This window comes from Salvelinus namaycush, unplaced genomic scaffold (genome assembly GCF_016432855.1).
Source record: "Salvelinus namaycush isolate Seneca unplaced genomic scaffold, SaNama_1.0 Scaffold2267, whole genome shotgun sequence".
In the NCBI taxonomy this organism is placed as follows: Eukaryota; Metazoa; Chordata; class Actinopteri; order Salmoniformes; family Salmonidae; genus Salvelinus; species Salvelinus namaycush.
Window position 1 is genome coordinate 12,501 of NW_024059083.1, and position 18,514 is coordinate 31,014.

Here is an 18,514-nt window from a genome sequence, read left to right on the forward strand (position 1 = left end):
GTGTGATACAGCCTGGATTCGAACCTGGTACTATAGTGACGCCTAAAAAAAAAGGTTATACTGATCTGTTACATTCTTCTTGATTAAGATCATCCAGGTGCTTTTTGGCAAACTTGAGGCAACTCTTTGGACAACACGGGTCCCATTATGTCTGGTGAAAACCAAACATCTAGTTTCTAATCAGAGACAGTCTTTCTCTCTCCCTCTCACTGTACCTCTCTCCTACCTCTCTCTGCCTCTCCTACCTCTCTCTCTCCTACCTCTCTCTCTCTGCCTCTCCTACCTCTCTCTCTCCTACCTCTCTCTCTCTGCCTCTTCTACCTCTGCCTCTCCTACCTCTGCCTCTCCTACCTCTCTCTCCTACCTCTCTCTCTCTCTCTCTCCTACCTCTACCCAGCCTCTCTTTGTCTAAGGACTTGACATAATGATCTGTTTCTGTATGTGTGTGTTGCAGGGTGATACCTCTGGTGACTACCGTAAGGCCCTCCTCCTGCTCTGTGGTGGCGACGATGCGTAACCATGGCGATGATCCCTGAAGGAGCGATACCCAGAGAGACCTCCACTCTGACTGGCCCCTCTAGCTGTCAATCACTCTCTGAGTCCTGTGTAAGCCAATAGGAGAGCTCTGCTGGCCACGGTGCAGCCCCGTGATAGGTTATGAGTGATAAGACTTTAATCCTGTGTGTATCTGTAGCTAACATCCTTTAAGCTTTACTCTGCTTCATATCTACATCACTAAAGTCATATTAATATTAAGTAATTTTTTAATATCAGTAATATAACAACTAAAGACTGTTTTAATGTTTGTACTGTTTGTAAGGCAACACTGAAGACCTAATAAACATTTTAATAGCAGGTTTGTAGTGAGACGTGTCTGTCTGTCTGTGTAGTGAGACCTGTCTGTCTGTGTAGTGAGACCTGTCTGTCTGTGTAGTGAGACCTGTCTGTCTGTGTAGTGAGACGTGTCTGTCTGTTTGTGTAGTGAGACGTGTCTGTCTGTCTGTGTAGTGAGACCTGTCTGTCTGTGTAGTGAGACGTGTCTGTCTGTGTAGTGAGACCTGTCTGTCTGTCTGTCTGTGTAGTGAGACCTGTCTGTCTGTGTAGTGAGACCTGTCTGTCTGTGTAGTGAGACCTGTCTGTCTGTGTAGTGAGACCTGTCTGTCTGTGTAGTGAGACCTGTCTGTCTGTGTAGTGAGACCTGTCTGTTTGTCTGTGTAGTGAGACCTGTCTGTCTGTGTAGTGAGACCTGTCTGTCTGTGTAGTGAGACCTGTCTGTCTGTGTAGTGAGACCTGTCTGTCTGTGTAGTGAGACCTGTCTGTCTGTGTAGTGAGACGTGTCTGTCTGTGTAGTGAGACCTGTCTGTCTGTGTAGTGAGACCTGTCTGTTTGTCTGTGTAGTGAGACCTGTCTGTCTGTGTAGTGAGACCTGTCTGTCTGTCTGTGTAGTGAGACCTGTCTGTCTGTGTAGTGAGACGTGTCTGTCTGTGTAGTGAGACTTGTCTGTCTGTGTAGTGAGACCTGTCTGTCTGTCTGTCTGTGTAGTGAGACCTGTCTGTCTGTGTAGTGAGACCTGTCTGTCTGTGTAGTGAGACCTGTCTGTCTGTCTGTCTGTGTAGTGAGACCTGTCTGTCTGTGTAGTGAGACCTGTCTGGCTGTGTAGTGAGACCTGTCTGTCTGTGTAGTGAGACCTGTCTGTCTGTCTGTGTAGTGAGACCTGTCTGTCTGTGTAGTGAGACCTGTCTGTGTAGTGAGACCTGTCTGTCTGTGTAGTGAGACCTGTCTGTCTGTGTAGTGAGACGTGTCTGTCTGTGTAGTGAGACCTGTCTGTCTGTGTAGTGAGACCTGTCTGTCTGTGTAGTGAGACCTGTCTGTCTGTGTAGTGAGACCTGTCTGTCTGTGTAGTGAGACGTGTCTGTCTGTGTAGTGAGACGTGTCTGTCTGTCTGTCTGTGTAGTGAGATGACCTGGTCACTAGGAGAAACAACTGTTAACTTTTATTCAGTTAGCCATTAACATCTCATTTACATGCCTGGCAAATATATGATCAGTTAAATATAAAAAGTTTGTATAGGGCACATGATGAGATGTGGGGCGTATGTAACAGTTTAGCTTCCGTTCCTCTCTCCTCGCCCCAACCCGGGCTCGAACCAGGGACCCTCTGCACACATCAACAACTGACACCCACGAAGCATCGTTACCCATCGCGCCACAAAAGCCTCGGCAACTACTTCAAGGTCTCAGAGCGAGTGACGCCACCGATTGAAACGCTATTAGTGCGCACCACCGCTAACTAGCTAGCCATTTCACATCGGTTACACGTATACATGTTTACACATACAGTTTAGGTACAAGGATTAAGAAACTAAACAAGACAAACAAAACGATACCAGATAACACACAAAAATACAGCAGCAGATTACATTTACACACAGGTTATTCTCCTAATTACCCGAAGCAGTTACAAGCAAAACAACAATAAAAATCCTCCAATAAATGTTTAAAATTGGCAACAAGAGTCTCAAGTTTAAGTTTAGTCTGCAGGCTATTCCATAAACAAGGAGCGTAACAGGAAAAGGCAGCCATACCCGACTCTGTGGAAATCGCATGGGCCTCAAGTGTAATCCATGCTGAGACCTGGTTTAAGGAATTATAATTATAATGTTGATGAGTGATGATAAATAAGAAGGACGTTTATTCAGAAGTGCTTTATAGACAAACACGAGAGCATGTTGTTCTCGTCTCACGGACAGTGAAGTCCAACCCACATGATGATATAAAACACAGTGGTGAGTCCTGTAGCTAGCACCCGTAATAAACCTAAGTGCGCAATGATAAGTAGCATCCAGCGATTTAAGTGTTGATGCCGTAGCATGTAAATAATATCCCCATAATCTATAACAGACATAAAAGTAGCTTGCATAATTTGTCTTCTATTTGTAGAGGACAAACATGTCCTGTTTCTATAGAGGAAGCCTAGCTTGATTTTTGTTGTTGTTGCCGTTTACAAAGTTCGTCAACATGCATTTTAAAAGACAGTTTCTCATCCAACCATATCCCAAAGTATTTATATGCAGAGATCTGATTAATTCGAGAAGCATCTAAGCTCGTAAATGAAAGTGTATTTTCAACAAACTTTTGTGGACCTATAAATAAAAATCATAAACAGTGCAGCAGTATCTGACAGGTAATATCGAAACAATTCCACAACAAAACCTGATATCTAACAAATTCCACAAGAATTGTTTATTTGTTTAGGCTTGGCCAATTTTAAGTAGGCTATTTAGCAGCGCAAAGCTAATTTTGCTGTTGGCGTTTTGAAGAGTTGGTTCACTTTCTCCCTGACAGTCCAGAGGTTTCCCTCTGTCTCCATCACAGTCACATGATGAAAGGATCGGCTTGAATTAGTAGCCTAATGGGGGTGATGTGTGAAGCTCCAGAGTCTCTGTCTCCATCACAGTCACATGATGAAAGGTTCGGCCTGAATTAGTAGCCTAATGGGGGTGATGTGTGAAGCCCCAGAGTCTCTGTCTCCATCACAGTCACATGATGAAAGGATCGGCCTGAATTAGTAGCCTAATGGGGGTGAGGTGTGAAGCTCCAGAGTCTCTGTCTCCATCACAGTCACATGATGAAAGGATCGGCCTGAATTAGTAGCCTAATGGGGGTGATGTGTGAAGCTCCAGAGTCTCTGTCTCCATCACAGTCACATGATGAAAGGATCGGCCTGAATTAGTAGCCTAATGGGGGTGAGGTGTGAAGCTCCAGAGTCTCTGTCTCCATCACAGTCACATGATGAAAGGATCGGCCTGAATTAGTAGCCTAATGGGGGTGATGTGTGAAGCTCCAGAGTCTCTGTCTCCATCACAGTCACATGATGAAAGGATCGGCCTGAATTAGTAGCCTAATGGGGGTGAGGTGTGAAGCTCCAGAGGTTCTGTCTCCATCACAGTCACATGATGAAAGGTTCGGCCTGAATTAGTAGCCTAATGGGAATGAGGTGTGAAGCCCCAGAGTCTCTGTCTCCATCACAGTCACATGATGAAAGGATCGGCCTGAATTAGTAGCCTAATGGGGGTGAGGTGTGAAGCTCCAGAGTCTCTGTCTCCATCACAGTCACATGATGAAAGGATCGGCCTGAATTAGTAGCCTAATGGGGGTGAGGTGTGAAGCTCCAGAGTCTCTGTCTCCATCACAGTCACATGATGAAAGGATCGGCCTGAATTAGTAGCCTAATGGGGGTGAGGTGTGAAGCCCCAGAGTCTCTGTCTCCATCACAGTCACATGATGAAAGGATCGGCCTGAATTAGTAGCCTAATGGGGGTGAGGTGTGAAGCTCCAGAGTCTCTGTCTCCATCACAGTCACATGATGAAAGGATCGGCCTGAATTAGTAGCCTAATGGGGGTGAGGTGTGAAGCTCCAGAGTCTCTGTCTCCATCACAGTCACATGATGAAAGGATCGGCCTGAATTAGTAGCCTAATGGGGGTGAGGTGTGAAGCCCCAGAGTCTCTGTCTCCATCACAGTCACATGATGAAAGGATCGGCCTGAATTAGTAGCCTAATGGGGGTGAGGTGTGAAGCCCCAGAGTCTCTGTCTCCATCACAGTCACATGATGAAAGGATCGGCCTGAATTAGTAGCCTAATGGGGGTGAGGTGTGAAGCCCCAGAGTCTCTGTCTCCATCACAGTCACATGATGAAAGGATCGGCCTGAATTAGTAGCCTAATGGGGGTGAGGTGTGAAGCCCCAGAGTCTCTGTCTCCATCACAGTCACATGATGAAAGGATCTGCCTGAATTAGTAGCCTAATGGGGGTGAGGTGTGAAGCTCCAGAGTCTCTGTCTCCATCACAGTCACAGGATGAAAGGATCGGCCTGAATTAGTAGCCTAATGGGGGTGAGGTGTGAAGCTCCAGAGTCTCTGTCTCCATCACAGTCACATGATGAAAGGATCGGCCTGAATTAGTAGCCTAATGGGGGTGAGGTGTGAAGCCCCAGAGTCTCTGTCTCCATCACAGTCACATGATGAAAGGATCGGCCTGAATTAGTAGCCTAATGGGGGTGATGTGTGAAGCTCCAGAGTCTCTGTCTCCATCACAGTCACATGATGAAAGGATCGGCCTGAATTAGTAGCCTAATGGGGGTGAGGTGTGAAGCCCCAGAGTCTCTGTCTCCATCACAGTCACATGATGAAAGGATCGGCCTGAATTAGTAGCCTAATGGGGGTGAGGTGTGAAGCCCCAGAGTCTCTGTCTCCATCACAGTCACATGATGAAAGGATCGGCCTGAATTAGTAGCCTAATGGGGGTGAGGTGTGAAGCTCCAGAGTCTCTGTCTCCATCACAGTCACATGATGAAAGGATCGGCCTGAATTAGTAGCCTAATGGGGGTGATGTGTGAAGCTCCAGAGTCTCTGTCTCCATCACAGTCACATGATGAAAGGATCGGCCTGAATTAGTAGCCTAATGGGGGTGAGGTGTGAAGCTCCAGAGGTTCTGTCTCCATCACAGTCACATGATGAAAGGTTCGGCCTGAATTAGTAGCCTAATGGGAATGAGGTGTGAAGCCCCAGAGTCTCTGTCTCCATCACAGTCACATGATGAAAGGATCGGCCTGAATTAGTAGCCTAATGGGGGTGAGGTGTGAAGCTCCAGAGTCTCTGTCTCCATCACAGTCACATGATGAAAGGATCGGCCTGAATTAGTAGCCTAATGGGGGTGAGGTGTGAAGCTCCAGAGTCTCTGTCTCCATCACAGTCACATGATGAAAGGATCGGCCTGAATTAGTAGCCTAATGGGGGTGAGGTGTGAAGCCCCAGAGTCTCTGTCTCCATCACAGTCACATGATGAAAGGATCGGCCTGAATTAGTAGCCTAATGGGGGTGAGGTGTGAAGCTCCAGAGTCTCTGTCTCCATCACAGTCACATGATGAAAGGATCGGCCTGAATTAGTAGCCTAATGGGGGTGAGGTGTGAAGCTCCAGAGTCTCTGTCTCCATCACAGTCACATGATGAAAGGATCGGCCTGAATTAGTAGCCTAATGGGGGTGAGGTGTGAAGCCCCAGAGTCTCTGTCTCCATCACAGTCACATGATGAAAGGATCGGCCTGAATTAGTAGCCTAATGGGGGTGAGGTGTGAAGCCCCAGAGTCTCTGTCTCCATCACAGTCACATGATGAAAGGATCGGCCTGAATTAGTAGCCTAATGGGGGTGAGGTGTGAAGCCCCAGAGTCTCTGTCTCCATCACAGTCACATGATGAAAGGATCGGCCTGAATTAGTAGCCTAATGGGGGTGAGGTGTGAAGCTCCAGAGTCTCTGTCTCCATCACAGTCACAGGATGAAAGGATCGGCCTGAATTAGTAGCCTAATGGGGGTGAGGTGTGAAGCTCCAGAGTCTCTGTCTCCATCACAGTCACATGATGAAAGGATCGGCCTGAATTAGTAGCCTAATGGGGGTGAGGTGTGAAGCCCCAGAGTCTCTGTCTCCATCACAGTCACATGATGAAAGGATCGGCCTGAATTAGTAGCCTAATGGGGGTGATGTGTGAAGCTCCAGAGTCTCTGTCTCCATCACAGTCACATGATGAAAGGATCGGCCTGAATTAGTAGCCTAATGGGGGTGAGGTGTGAAGCCCCAGAGTCTCTGTCTCCATCACAGTCACATGATGAAAGGATCGGCCTGAATTAGTAGCCTAATGGGGGTGAGGTGTGAAGCCCCAGAGTCTCTGTCTCCATCACAGTCACATGATGAAAGGATCGGCCTGAATTAGTAGCCTAATGGGGGTGAGGTGTGAAGCTCCAGAGTCTCTGTCTCCATCACAGTCACATGATGAAAGGATCGGCCTGAATTAGTAGCCTAATGGGGGTGAGGTGTGAAGCTCCAGAGTCTCTGTCTCCATCACAGTCACATGATGAAAGGATCGGCCTGAATTAGTAGCCTAATGGGGGTGAGGTGTGAAGCCCCAGAGTCTCTGTCTCCATCACAGTCACATGATGAAAGGATCGGCCTGAATTAGTAGCCTAATGGGGGTGAGGTGTGAAGCTCCAGAGTCTCTGTCTCCATCACAGTCACATGATGAAAGGATCGGCCTGAATTAGTAGCCTAATGGGGGTGAGGTGTGAAGCTCCAGAGTCTCTGTCTCCATCACAGTCACAGGATGAAAGGATCGGCCTGAATTAGTAGCCTAATGGGGGTGAGGTGTGAAGCTCCAGAGTCTCTGTCTCCATCACAGTCACATGATGAAAGGATCGGCCTGAATTAGTAGCCTAATGGGGGTGAGGTGTGAAGCCCCAGAGTCTCTGTCTCCATCACAGTCACATGATGAAAGGATCGGCCTGAATTAGTAGCCTAATGGGGGTGAGGTGTGAAGCTCCAGAGTCTCTGTCTCCATCACAGTCACATGATGAAAGGATCGGCCTGAATTAGTAGCCTAATGGGGGTGAGGTGTGAAGCCCCAGAGTCTCTGTCTCCATCACAGTCGCATGATGAAAGGATCGGCCTGAATTAGTAGCCTAATGGGGGTGAGGTGTGAGAAATCAGCTCATCCACTTAGCAAGGCAAACACAAACAGTATTATCGGTTTTCACACCTTTCGATTAGGCTGACAAAGGATAAATACGGGTAATCAATTAGCCTGGCCTACGTGTGAAAAATCCCCCCGAAGTTAAATCAATTATATCTTTAAATAACTTGAAAAGAACAGAAGACCTTCACACCGAAATCGTTCCCATAAACCACCATTAATGACGATGTTTCCATCAAATACAGATCTTTGTCAAGTCAAGCCTCTTATGAGTTGGACATTAAGCAAATCAACCTGATAATAGGTAACGATTTATATACACTACCGGTCAAAAGTTTTACAACACCTACTCATTCAATGGTTTTTCTTTATTTTTACTATTTTCTACATTGTAGAATAATAGTGAAGACATCAAACTATGAAATAACACATATGGAATCATGTAGTAACCACAAAAAGTGTTAAACAAATCAACATATATTTTATATTTGAGATTCTTCAAATAGTCACACTTTGCCTTGATGACAGCTTTGCACACTCTTGGCATCCCCGGCCGTGTCCTCAGAGCATGCGCAGACCAGCTGGCTGGTGTGTTTACGGACATATTCAATCAATCCTTATCCCAGTCTGCTGTTCCCACATGCTTCAAGAGGGCCACCATTGTTCCTGTTCCCAAGAAAGCTAAGGTAACTGCACTAAATGACTACCGCCCCGTACCACTCACTTCTGTCATCATGAAGTGCTTTGTGAGACTAGTCAAGGATCATATCACCTCCACCCTACGTGTCAACCGAGACCCACTTCAATTTGCTTACCGCTCCAATAGATCCACAGACAATGCAATCGCCTGCACACTGCACACTGCACACGGCCCTATCCCATCTGGACAAGAGGAATACCTATGCTGTTCATTGACTTTTTTAAATTTGATTTTATTTCACCTTTATTTAACCAGGTAGGCCAGTTGAGAACAAGTTCTCATTTACAATTGAGACCTGGCCAAGATAAAGCAAAGCAGTTCGACACATACAGCAACACAGAGTTACACATGGAATAAACATAGTCAATAATACAGTAGAACAAAAGAAAACAAAAAGTCTATAAACAATGTGAGCAAATGAGGTAAGATAAGGGAGTTGAGGCAATAAATAGGCCATGGTGGCGAAGTAATTACATTATAGCAATTAAACACTGGAATGGTAGGATATGCAGAAGATGAATGTGCAAGTATAGATACTTGGGTGCAGGAGCAAGATAAATAAATAAATACAGTATGGGGATGAGATAGATAGATGGGCTGTTTACAGCTCTACAGCTCAGCATTTAACACCATAGTACCCTCCAAACTCGTCATTAAGCTGGAGGCCCTGGGTCTCGACCCCTCCCTGTGCAACTGGGTCCTGGACTTCCTGACGGGCCGCCCCCAGGTGGTGAAGGTAGGAAACAACACCTCCACTTCGCTGACCCTCAACACAGGGGCCCCACAATGGTGCGTTCTGAGCCCTCTCCTGTACTCCCTGTTCACCCATGACTGCGTGGCCACCCACGCCTCCAACTCAATCATCAATCATCAAGTTTGCAGACGACACTACAGTGGTAGGCTTGATTACCAACAACGACGAGACGGCCTACAGGGAGGAGGTGAGGGCCCTCGGAGTGTGGTGTCAGGAAAATAACCTCACACTCAATGTCACAAAAACAAAGGAGATGATCGTGGACTTCAGGAAACAGCAGAGGGAGCACCACCCCTATCCACATCGATGGGACAGCAGTAGAGAAGGTGGAAAGTTTTAAGTTCCTCGATGTACATATTAGCGACAAACTGAAATGGTCCACCCACACAGATAGTGTGGTGAAGAAGGCGGAACAGCGCCTCTTCAACCTCAGGAGGCTGAAAAAATGTGGCTTGTCACCGAAAACCCTCACTAACTTTTATAGGTACACAATTGAGAGCATCCTGTCAGGCTATAGCACCGCCCACAACCACAGTGCTCTCCAGATGGTGGTGCGATCTGCACAACGCATCACCGGGGGTTCAGTCTGTTATATCTGGAGTACTTCTCCTGTCTTATCCGGTGTCCTGTGTGAATTTAAGAATGCTCTCTCTAATTCTCTCTCTCTTTTTCTCTCTCTCTTTCTTTCTTTCTTTCTCTCTCTCGGAGAACCTGAGCCCTAGGACCATGCCTCAGGACTACCTGGCCTGATGACTCCTTGCTGTCCCCAGTCCACCTGGTCGTGCTGCTGCTCCAGTTTCAACTGTTCTGCCTGCGGCTATGGAACCCTGACCTGTTCACCGGACGTGCTACCTGTCCCAGACCTGCTGTTTCCAACTCTCTAGAGACAGCAGGAGCGGTAGAGATACTCTGAATGATCTGCTATGAAAAGCCAACTGATATTTACTCCTGAGGTGCTGACCTGTTGCACCCTCAACAACTACTGTGATTATTATTATTTGACCCTGTTGATCATTTATGAACATTTGAACATCTTGGCCATGTTCTGTTATAATCTCCACCAGGCACAGCCAGAAGAGGACTGGCCACCCCTCATAGCCTGGTTCCTCTCTAGGTTTCTTCCTAGGTTTTGGCCTTTCTAGGGAGTTTTTCCTAGCCACCGTGCCTCTACGCCTGCTTTGCTTGCTGTTGGGGTTTTAGCCTGGGTTTCTGTACAGCACTTTGTGACATCAGTTGATGTAAGAAGGGCTTTATAAATAAATGTGATTGATTGACTACCTGTTCACCCCGCTTCCATCCAGAAGGTGAGGTCGGTACAGGTGCATCAAAGCTGGGACAGAGAGATTGAAAAACAGCTGCTATCTCAAGGCCATCAGACTGTTAAACAGCCATCACTAGCACAGAGAGGCTGCTGCCTACCTACAGACAAGATATCATTGGCCACTTTAGTAAATGGAACACTAGTCACTTTAAATAATGTCACTTTAATAATGTTTACATGTCTCACATTACTCATCTCATATGTATATACTGTATTTTATACCATCTATTCTTTATTCTTCAGTTGATTAGCCAGTGCCTGTTCACACCGCTACCATCCAGAAGGCGAGGTCACTGCCTGTTCACACCGCTACCATCCAGAAGGCGAGGTCACTGCCTGTTCACACCGCTACCATCCAGAAGGCGAGGTCACTGCCTGTTCACACCGCTACCATCCAGAAGGCGAGGTCACTGCCTGTTCACACCGCTTCCATCCAGAAGGTGAGGTCACTGCCTGTTCACACCGCTACCATCCAGAAGGCGAGGTCACTGCCTGTTCACACCGCTACCATCCAGAAGGCGAGGTCACTGCCTGGTTACCCCGCTACCATCCAGAAGGTGAGGTCACTGCCTGTTCACCCCGCTACCATCCAGAAGGCGAGGTCACTGCCTGTTCACACCGCTTCCATCCAGAAGGTGAGGTCACTGCCTGTTCACCCCGCTACCATCCAGAAGGCGAGGTCACTGCCTGTTCACCCCGCTACCATCCAGAAGGCGAGGTCACTGCCTGTTCACCCCGCTACCATCCAGAAGGCGAGGTCACTGCCTGTTCACACCGCTACCATCCAGAAGGTGAGGTCACTGCCTGTTCACACCGCTTCCATCCAGAAGGTGAGGTCACTGCCTGTTCACCCCGCTACCATCCAGAAGGCGAGGTCACTGCCTGTTCACCCCGCTACCATCCAGAAGGTGAGGTCACTGCCTGTTCACACCGCTACCATCCAGAAGGCGAGGTCACTGCCTGTTCACCCCGCTACCATCCAGAAGGCGAGGTCACTGCCTGTTCACACCGCTACCATCCAGAAGGCGAGGTCACTGCCTGTTCACCCCGCTACCATCCAGAAGGTGAGGTCACTGCCTGTTCACCCCGCTACCATCCAGAAGGTGAGGTCACTGCCTGTTCACACCGCTACCATCCAGAAGGCGAGGTCACTGCCTGTTCACACCGCTACCATCCAGAAGGCGAGGTCAGTACAGGTTCATCAACCGAGAGACTGAAAAACAGCTTCTATCTCAAGGCCATCAGACTGCTGCTAAACAGCAATCATTAACTCAGAGAGGCTGCTGCCTACATGGAGACCAAATCAATTTGTTACATATTAGGTTTTTGTTGTGGAATTTGTTAGATATTAGGTTTTGTTGTGTAATTTGTTAGATACTAGGTTTTGTTGTGGAATTGTTAGATATTACCTGTTAGATACTGCTGCACTGTTGGATCTAGAAGCACAAGCATTTCACTACACCCACAATAACATCTGCTGACCATGTGTAAGTGACCAATAAAATATGATTTGATTCGCTAGGGTGAGTAAAATGGTGTTCTCTCATTGTGTCTGGAAGTAACTACTAACAAGCTAGCCTGTGTTAGCTCGGGTGCTTGACAGCTGTTTCAGATCAACCCTACTCCTCGGCCAGTCCCTAAAGCCACTACAGTCAGACAACATATTACAGCCGTTTCAGATCAACCCTACTCCCCGGCCAGTCCCTAAAGCCACTACAGTCAGACAACATATTACAGCCGTTTCAGATCAACCCTACTCCCCGGCCAGTCCCTAACGCCACTACAGTCAGACAACATATTACAGCCGTTTCAGATCAACCCTACTCCCCGGCCAGTCCCTAAAGCCACTACAGTCAGACAACATATTACAGCCGTTTCAGATCAACCCTACTCCCCGGCCAGTCCCTAAAGCCACTACAGTCAGACAACATATTACAGCCGTTTCAGATCAACCCTACTCCCCGGCCAGTCCCTAAAGCGCACTACAGTCAGACAACATATTACAGCCGTTTCAGATCAACCCTACTCCCCGGCCAGTCCCTAAAGCGCACTACAGTCAGACAACATATTACAGCCGTTTCAGATCAACCCTACTCCTCGGCCAGTCCCTAAAGCCACTACAGTCAGACAACATATTTACTAACCGTTTGCTTCAGCCAGTCTGACAAGTCGCTGTGCGGTGAGTTGTTTAGTCATATAGGGTGGAGTCCCGCTCTCAGGGAACTCGTTTTTCCACTCTCTCAGCCTCCCTTCTCCTTTCTCTTTCTCCTCCATTCACTGAGCTCCGGTGCAGACTCGATCTCCGGTAAGTTTATACCGCTCTTATTAACCGAGAACATCAGATAGTGAGTTTATGAGTTGTTAAAGTGGCTGCTGAATCAGACCGTTGATGACACCAGGATTATATCAGATTAGGGGCAAAATAAATACAATTGAACTTCGGTTCATAGAAGCGGAGTTATGTCATTAACCTCCGGTAGGCAAAATTCGGTTTTAATAACCAAAGCGGGTTTCTGTTTTCTTCCTACGAATGTGGCTCTATCTTCGGAACAGTTTAAACTACAACATATTTTGAGCACATGACCCCATCAGTGAAAGACAAGACTCCCAGGAACACATGCAGTGTCTTCAGGCACTAAAATCAAACTGGAGGGAAAATAACATCGTCAATAATGATGTTCTGAATCTTTTCAACACAGAAGTTCAGTCAAAATGATTGTCTGATAATCTTCTGCACTTCCCTTTCTGATGCATTTCAGTCACTTCAAACCAGACTTCCTTAGGATTGAAAATACTGTCAAAAGTACCGTCTGTAACGGTCGTCGTAAGAGGCGAGAAGGATCAGACCAATATGCGGAGTTGTTAGTTTCCATGGTAATTTAATAACACGAAAACCATATACGATACAAATAACAAAATGAAACTACCGTCAAACGTGACAAAACCGAAACAGTCCCGTGTGGCACGAAATACTGACACGAGATACAACCACATGTGAAACCCCGGCTGCCTTAGTATGATTCTCAATCAGGGACAAACGATCTACAGCTGCCTCTGATTGAGAATCATACCAGGCCGAACACAAAATCCCAACATAGAAAAACACACATAGACAACCCAACCCAACTCACGCCCTGACCAACTAAATAAATAAAAGAAAAAGGAACAATAGGTCAGGAACGTGACTCCGTCAGACTGATTTGTAATAGACTGTCATAACCCCAATTTAAGAAAGGTAACATTGGCCGCTGATTACATTACATTGGTAACCCCTGGGCTAACACGTTCATAGACGCTAACTACCTTTAGCGCCTATTGACGATAGTGTCTCCCAGTGGTGGAAAAACTACTGAATTCTCATAGTTGAGTAAAAGTTAAGATACCCTAATAGAAAATTACTCAAGTGAAAGTCACCCAGTAAAATACTACTTGAGTAAAAGTATTTGATTTTAAATGTACTTACAAGTATGAATCATTTTATATTCCTTCTATTAAGCAAACCAGACGGCACAATCTTTTTATTTTTATTGTTTACAGATAGCCAGGGTCATAATCCAACACTCAGACATCATTTACAAACAAAACATCAGAGGCAGTAGGGATGACCAGGGATGTTCTCTGTTTAGTGAGTCCTCCAGATCAGAGGCAGTAGGGATGACCAGGGATGTTCTCTGTTTAGTGAGTCCTCTAGATCAGAGGCAGTAGGGATGACCAGGGATATTCTCTGTTTAGTGAGTCCACCAGATCAGAGACAGTAGAGATGACCAGGGATGTTCTCTGTTTAGTGAGTCCTCCAGATCAGAGGCAGTAGGGATGACCAGGGATGTTCTCTGTTTAGTGAGTCCTCCAGATCAGAGGCAGTAGGGATGACCAGGGACATTCTCTGTTTAGTGAGTCCTCCAGATCAGAGGCACTAGGGATGACCAGGGATGTTCTCTGTTTAGTGAGTCCTCCAGATCAGAGGCAGTAGGGATGACCAGGGATGTTCTCTGTTTAGTGAGTCCTCCAGATCAGAGGCAGTAGGGATGACTAGGGATGTTCTCTGTTTAGTGAGTCCTCCAGATCAGAGACAGTAGGGATGACCAGGGATGTTCTCTGTTTAGTGAGTCCTCCAGATCAGAGGCAGTAGGGATGACCAGGGATGTTCTCTGTTTAGTGAGTCCTCCAGATCAGAGGCAGTAGGGATGACCAGGGATGTTCTCTGTTTAGTGAGTCCTCCAGATCAGAGGCAGTAGGGATGACTAGGGATGTTCTCTGTTTAGTGAGTCCTCCAGATCAGAGACAGTAGGGATGACCAGGGATGTTCTCTGTTTAGTGAGTCCTCCAGATCAGAGGCAGTAGGGATGACCAGGGATGTTCTCTGTTTAGTGAGTCCTCCAGATCAGAGGCAGTAGGGATGACCAGGGATGTTCTCTGTTTAGTGAGTCCTCCAGATCAGAGACAGTAGGGATGACCAGGGATGTTCTCTGTTTAGTGAGTCCTCCAGATCAGAGACAGTAGGGATGACCAGGGATGTTCTCTGTTTAGTGAGTCCTCCAGATCAGAGGCAGTAGGGATGACCAGGGATGTTCTCTGTTTAGTGAGTCCTCCAGATCAGAGACAGTAGGGATGACCAGGGATGTTCTCTGTTTAGTGAGTCCTCCAGATCAGAGGCAGTAGGGATGACCAGGGATGTTCTCTGTTTAGTGAGTCCTCCAGATCAGAGGCAGTAGGGATGACCAGGGATGTTCTCTGTTTAGTGAGTCCTCCAGATCAGAGACAGTAGGGATGACCAGGGATGTTCTCTGTTTAGTGAGTCCTCCAGATCAGAGACAGTAGGGATGACCAGGGATGTTCTCTGTTTAGTGAGTCCTCCAGATCAGAGACAGTAGGGATGACCAGGGATGTTCTCTGTTTAGTGAGTCCTCCAGATCAGAGGCAGTAGGGATGACCAGGGATGTTCTCTGTTTAGTGAGTCCTCCAGATCAGAGACAGTAGGGATGACCAGGGATGTTCTCTGTTTAGTGAGTCCTCCAGATCAGAGGCAGTAGGGATGACCAGGGATGTTCTCTGTTTAGTGAGTCCTCCAGATCAGAGGCAGTAGGGATGACCAGGGATGTTCTCTGTTTAGTGAGTCCTCCAGATCAGAGACAGTAGGGATGACCAGGGATGTTCTCTGTTTAGTGAGTCCTCCAGATCAGAGGCAGTAGGGATGACCAGGGATGTTCTCTGTTTAGTGAGTCCTCCAGATCAGAGGCAGTAGGGGTGACCAGGGATGTTCTCTGTTTAGTGAGTCCTCCAGATCAGAGGCAGTAGGGATGACCAGGGATGTTCTCTGTTTAGTGAGTCCTCCAGATCAGAGACAGTAGGGATGACCACTAGTTATGGGTGAGCTGTGGGCGCCACTAACCGCTGAGAAGCCTACAGATAATAAGAAGCTAGTTATGGGTGAGCTGTGGGCACCACTGACCGCTGAATAGCCTACAGATAATAAGAAGCTAGTTAAGGGTGAGCTGTGGGCACCACTGACCGCTGAATAGCCTACGGATAATAAGAAGCTAGTTAAGGGTGAGCTGTGGGCTCCGCTGAAAAGCCTACAGATAATAAGAAGCTAGTTATGGGTGAGCTGTGGGCGCCGCTGAAAAGCCTACAGATAATAAGAAGCTAGTTAAGGGTGAGCTGTGGGCACCACTGACCGCTGAAAAGCCTACAGATAATAAGAAGCTAGTTAAGGGTGAGCTGTGGGCACCACTGACCGCTGAAAAGCCTACAGATAATAAGAAGCTAGTTAAGGGTGAGCTGTGGGCACCACTAACCGCTGAAAAGCCTACAGATAATAAGAAGCTAGTTAAGGGTGAGCTGTGGGCGCCGTGTGAAAAGCCTACAGATAATAAGAAGCTAGTTAAGGGTGAGCTGTGGGCGCCGCTGAATAGCCTACGGATAATAGGAAGCTAGTTAAGGGTGAGCTGTGGGCACCACTGACCGCTGAATAGCCTACGGATAATAGGAAGCTAGTTAAGGGTGAGCTGTGGTCACCGCTGAATAGCCTACGGATAATAGGAAGCTAGTTAAGGGTGAGCTGTGGGCACCACTGACCGCTGAATAGCCTACGGATAATAGGAAGCTAGTTAAGGGTGAGCTGTGGGCGCCACTGACCGCTGAAAAGCCTACGGATAATAGGAAGCTAGTTAAGGGTGAGCTGTGGGCACCGCTGACCGCTGAATAGCCTACGGATAATAGGAAGCTAGTTAAGGGTGAGCTGTGGGCACCGCTGACCGCTGAATAGCCTACGGATAATAGGAAGCTAGTTAAGGGTGAGCTGTGGGCACCGCTGACCGCTGAATAGCCTACGGATAATAAGAAGCTAGTTAAGGGTGAGCTGTGGGCGCCGTGTGAAAAGCCTACAGATAATAAGAAGCTAGTTAAGGGTGGGCTGTGGGCACCGCTGAATAGCCTACGGATAATAGGAAGCTAGTTAAGGGTGAGCTGTGGGCACCACTGACCGCTGAATAGCCTACGGATAATAAGAAGCTAGTTAAGGGTGAGCTCTGGGCACCGCTGACCGCTGAATAGCCTACGGATAATAGGAAGCTAGTTAAGGGTGAGCTGTGGGCGCCACTGACCGCTGAATAGCCTACGGATAATAGGAAGCTAGTTAAGGGTGAGCTCTGGGCACCGCTGACCGCTGAATAGCCTACGGATAATAGGAAGCTAGTTAAGGGTGAGCTGTGGGCACCACTGACCGCTGAATAGCCTACGGATAATAGGAAGCTAGTTAAGGGTGAGCTGTGGGCACCACTGACCGCTGAAAAGCCTACGGATAATAAGAAGCTAGTTAAGGGTGAGCTGTGGGCTGTTGCAGAACAGAAGAACATATTATATAACTGTTGTATGAATGGAAACATGCAGTGTGTGTTTTTCATGACTTTAAAAGTGCGCTTCGAAGCGTTTCTAAGTGTGTTTCTCTTTTCAGACACCACCTCCTCCTCCTAATCAAATCAACGATCACCAATCTACCACAATGGTAAGTTGACTACACTGAAGACTTACTATCTACAGTGGAATGTTTCACTGCCCCACCCGGAGGATTCTGGTCAAATGTTCATGTTTAACTTTCCATCTCTGCCTGTAATGTGAAACGCTATCCGCAGCACAGCCCAGGAGACTGTCATTAAATAATCATTAGCTAAACAACAAACGCACAGAACAATAGACAATATAAACACAGAACAATAGACAATACGAACACAGAACAATAGACAATACGAACACAGAACAATAGACAATACGAACACAGAACAATAGACAATACGAACACAGAACAATAGACAATACGAACACAGAACAATAGACAATACGAACACAGAACAATAGACAATACGAACACAGAACAATAGACAATACGAACACAGAACAATAGACAATACGAACACAGAACAATAGACAATATAAACAGGTTATATCGATGGAGGGAGGTCATTATAGAATAGGTTATTACACTAGACCAGTAGAATGGAGGTCATTATAGAATAGGTTATTACACTAGACCAGTAGAATGGAGGTCATTATAGAATAGGTTATTACACTACACCAGTAGAATGGAGGTCATTATAGAATAGGTTATTACACTAGACCAGTAGAATGGAGGTCATTATAGAATAGGTTATTACACTACACCAGTAGAATGGAGGTCATTATAGAATAGGTTATTACACTAGACCAGTAGAATGGAGGTCATTATAGAATAGGTTATTACACTAGACCAGTAGAATGGAGGTCATTATAGAATAGGTTATTACACTAGACCAGTAGAATGGAGGTCATTATAGAATAGGTTATTACACTAGACCAGTAGAATGGAGGTCATTATAGAATAGGTTATTACACTAGACCAGTAGAATGGAGGGAGGTCATTATAGAATAGGTTATTACACTAGACCAGTAGAATGGAGGTCATTATAGAATAGGTTATTACACTAGACCAGTAGAATGGAGGTCATTATAGAATAGGTTATTACACTAGACCAGTAGAATGGAGGGAGGTCATTATAGAATAGGTTATTACACTAGACCAGTAGAATGGAGGTCATTATAGAATAGGTTATTACACTAGACCAGTAGAATGGAGGGAGGTCATTATAGAATAGGTTATTACACTAGACCAGTAGAATGGAGGTCATTATAGAATAGGTTATTACACTAGCCCAGTAGAATGGAGGTCATTATAGAATAGGTTATTAC

General features: G+C 46.6%; 1 protein-coding gene across 1 annotated transcript in view; it reads left to right on the forward strand.

Annotated features, from left to right (window-relative positions):
- Nucleotides 1–855, forward strand: part of LOC120038590 (annexin A5-like) — a gene marked incomplete at its 5' end in the record, with an annotated part of 8,611 nt that extends 7,756 nt beyond the window's left edge. Inside the window, one exon of the mRNA XM_038984288.1 lies at nt 455–855. Coding sequence (XP_038840216.1) covers nt 455–517 — 63 coding nt within the window. The remainder of the gene's footprint in view (nt 1–454) is intronic.
- Nucleotides 856–18,514: the final 17,659 nt, after the last annotated feature.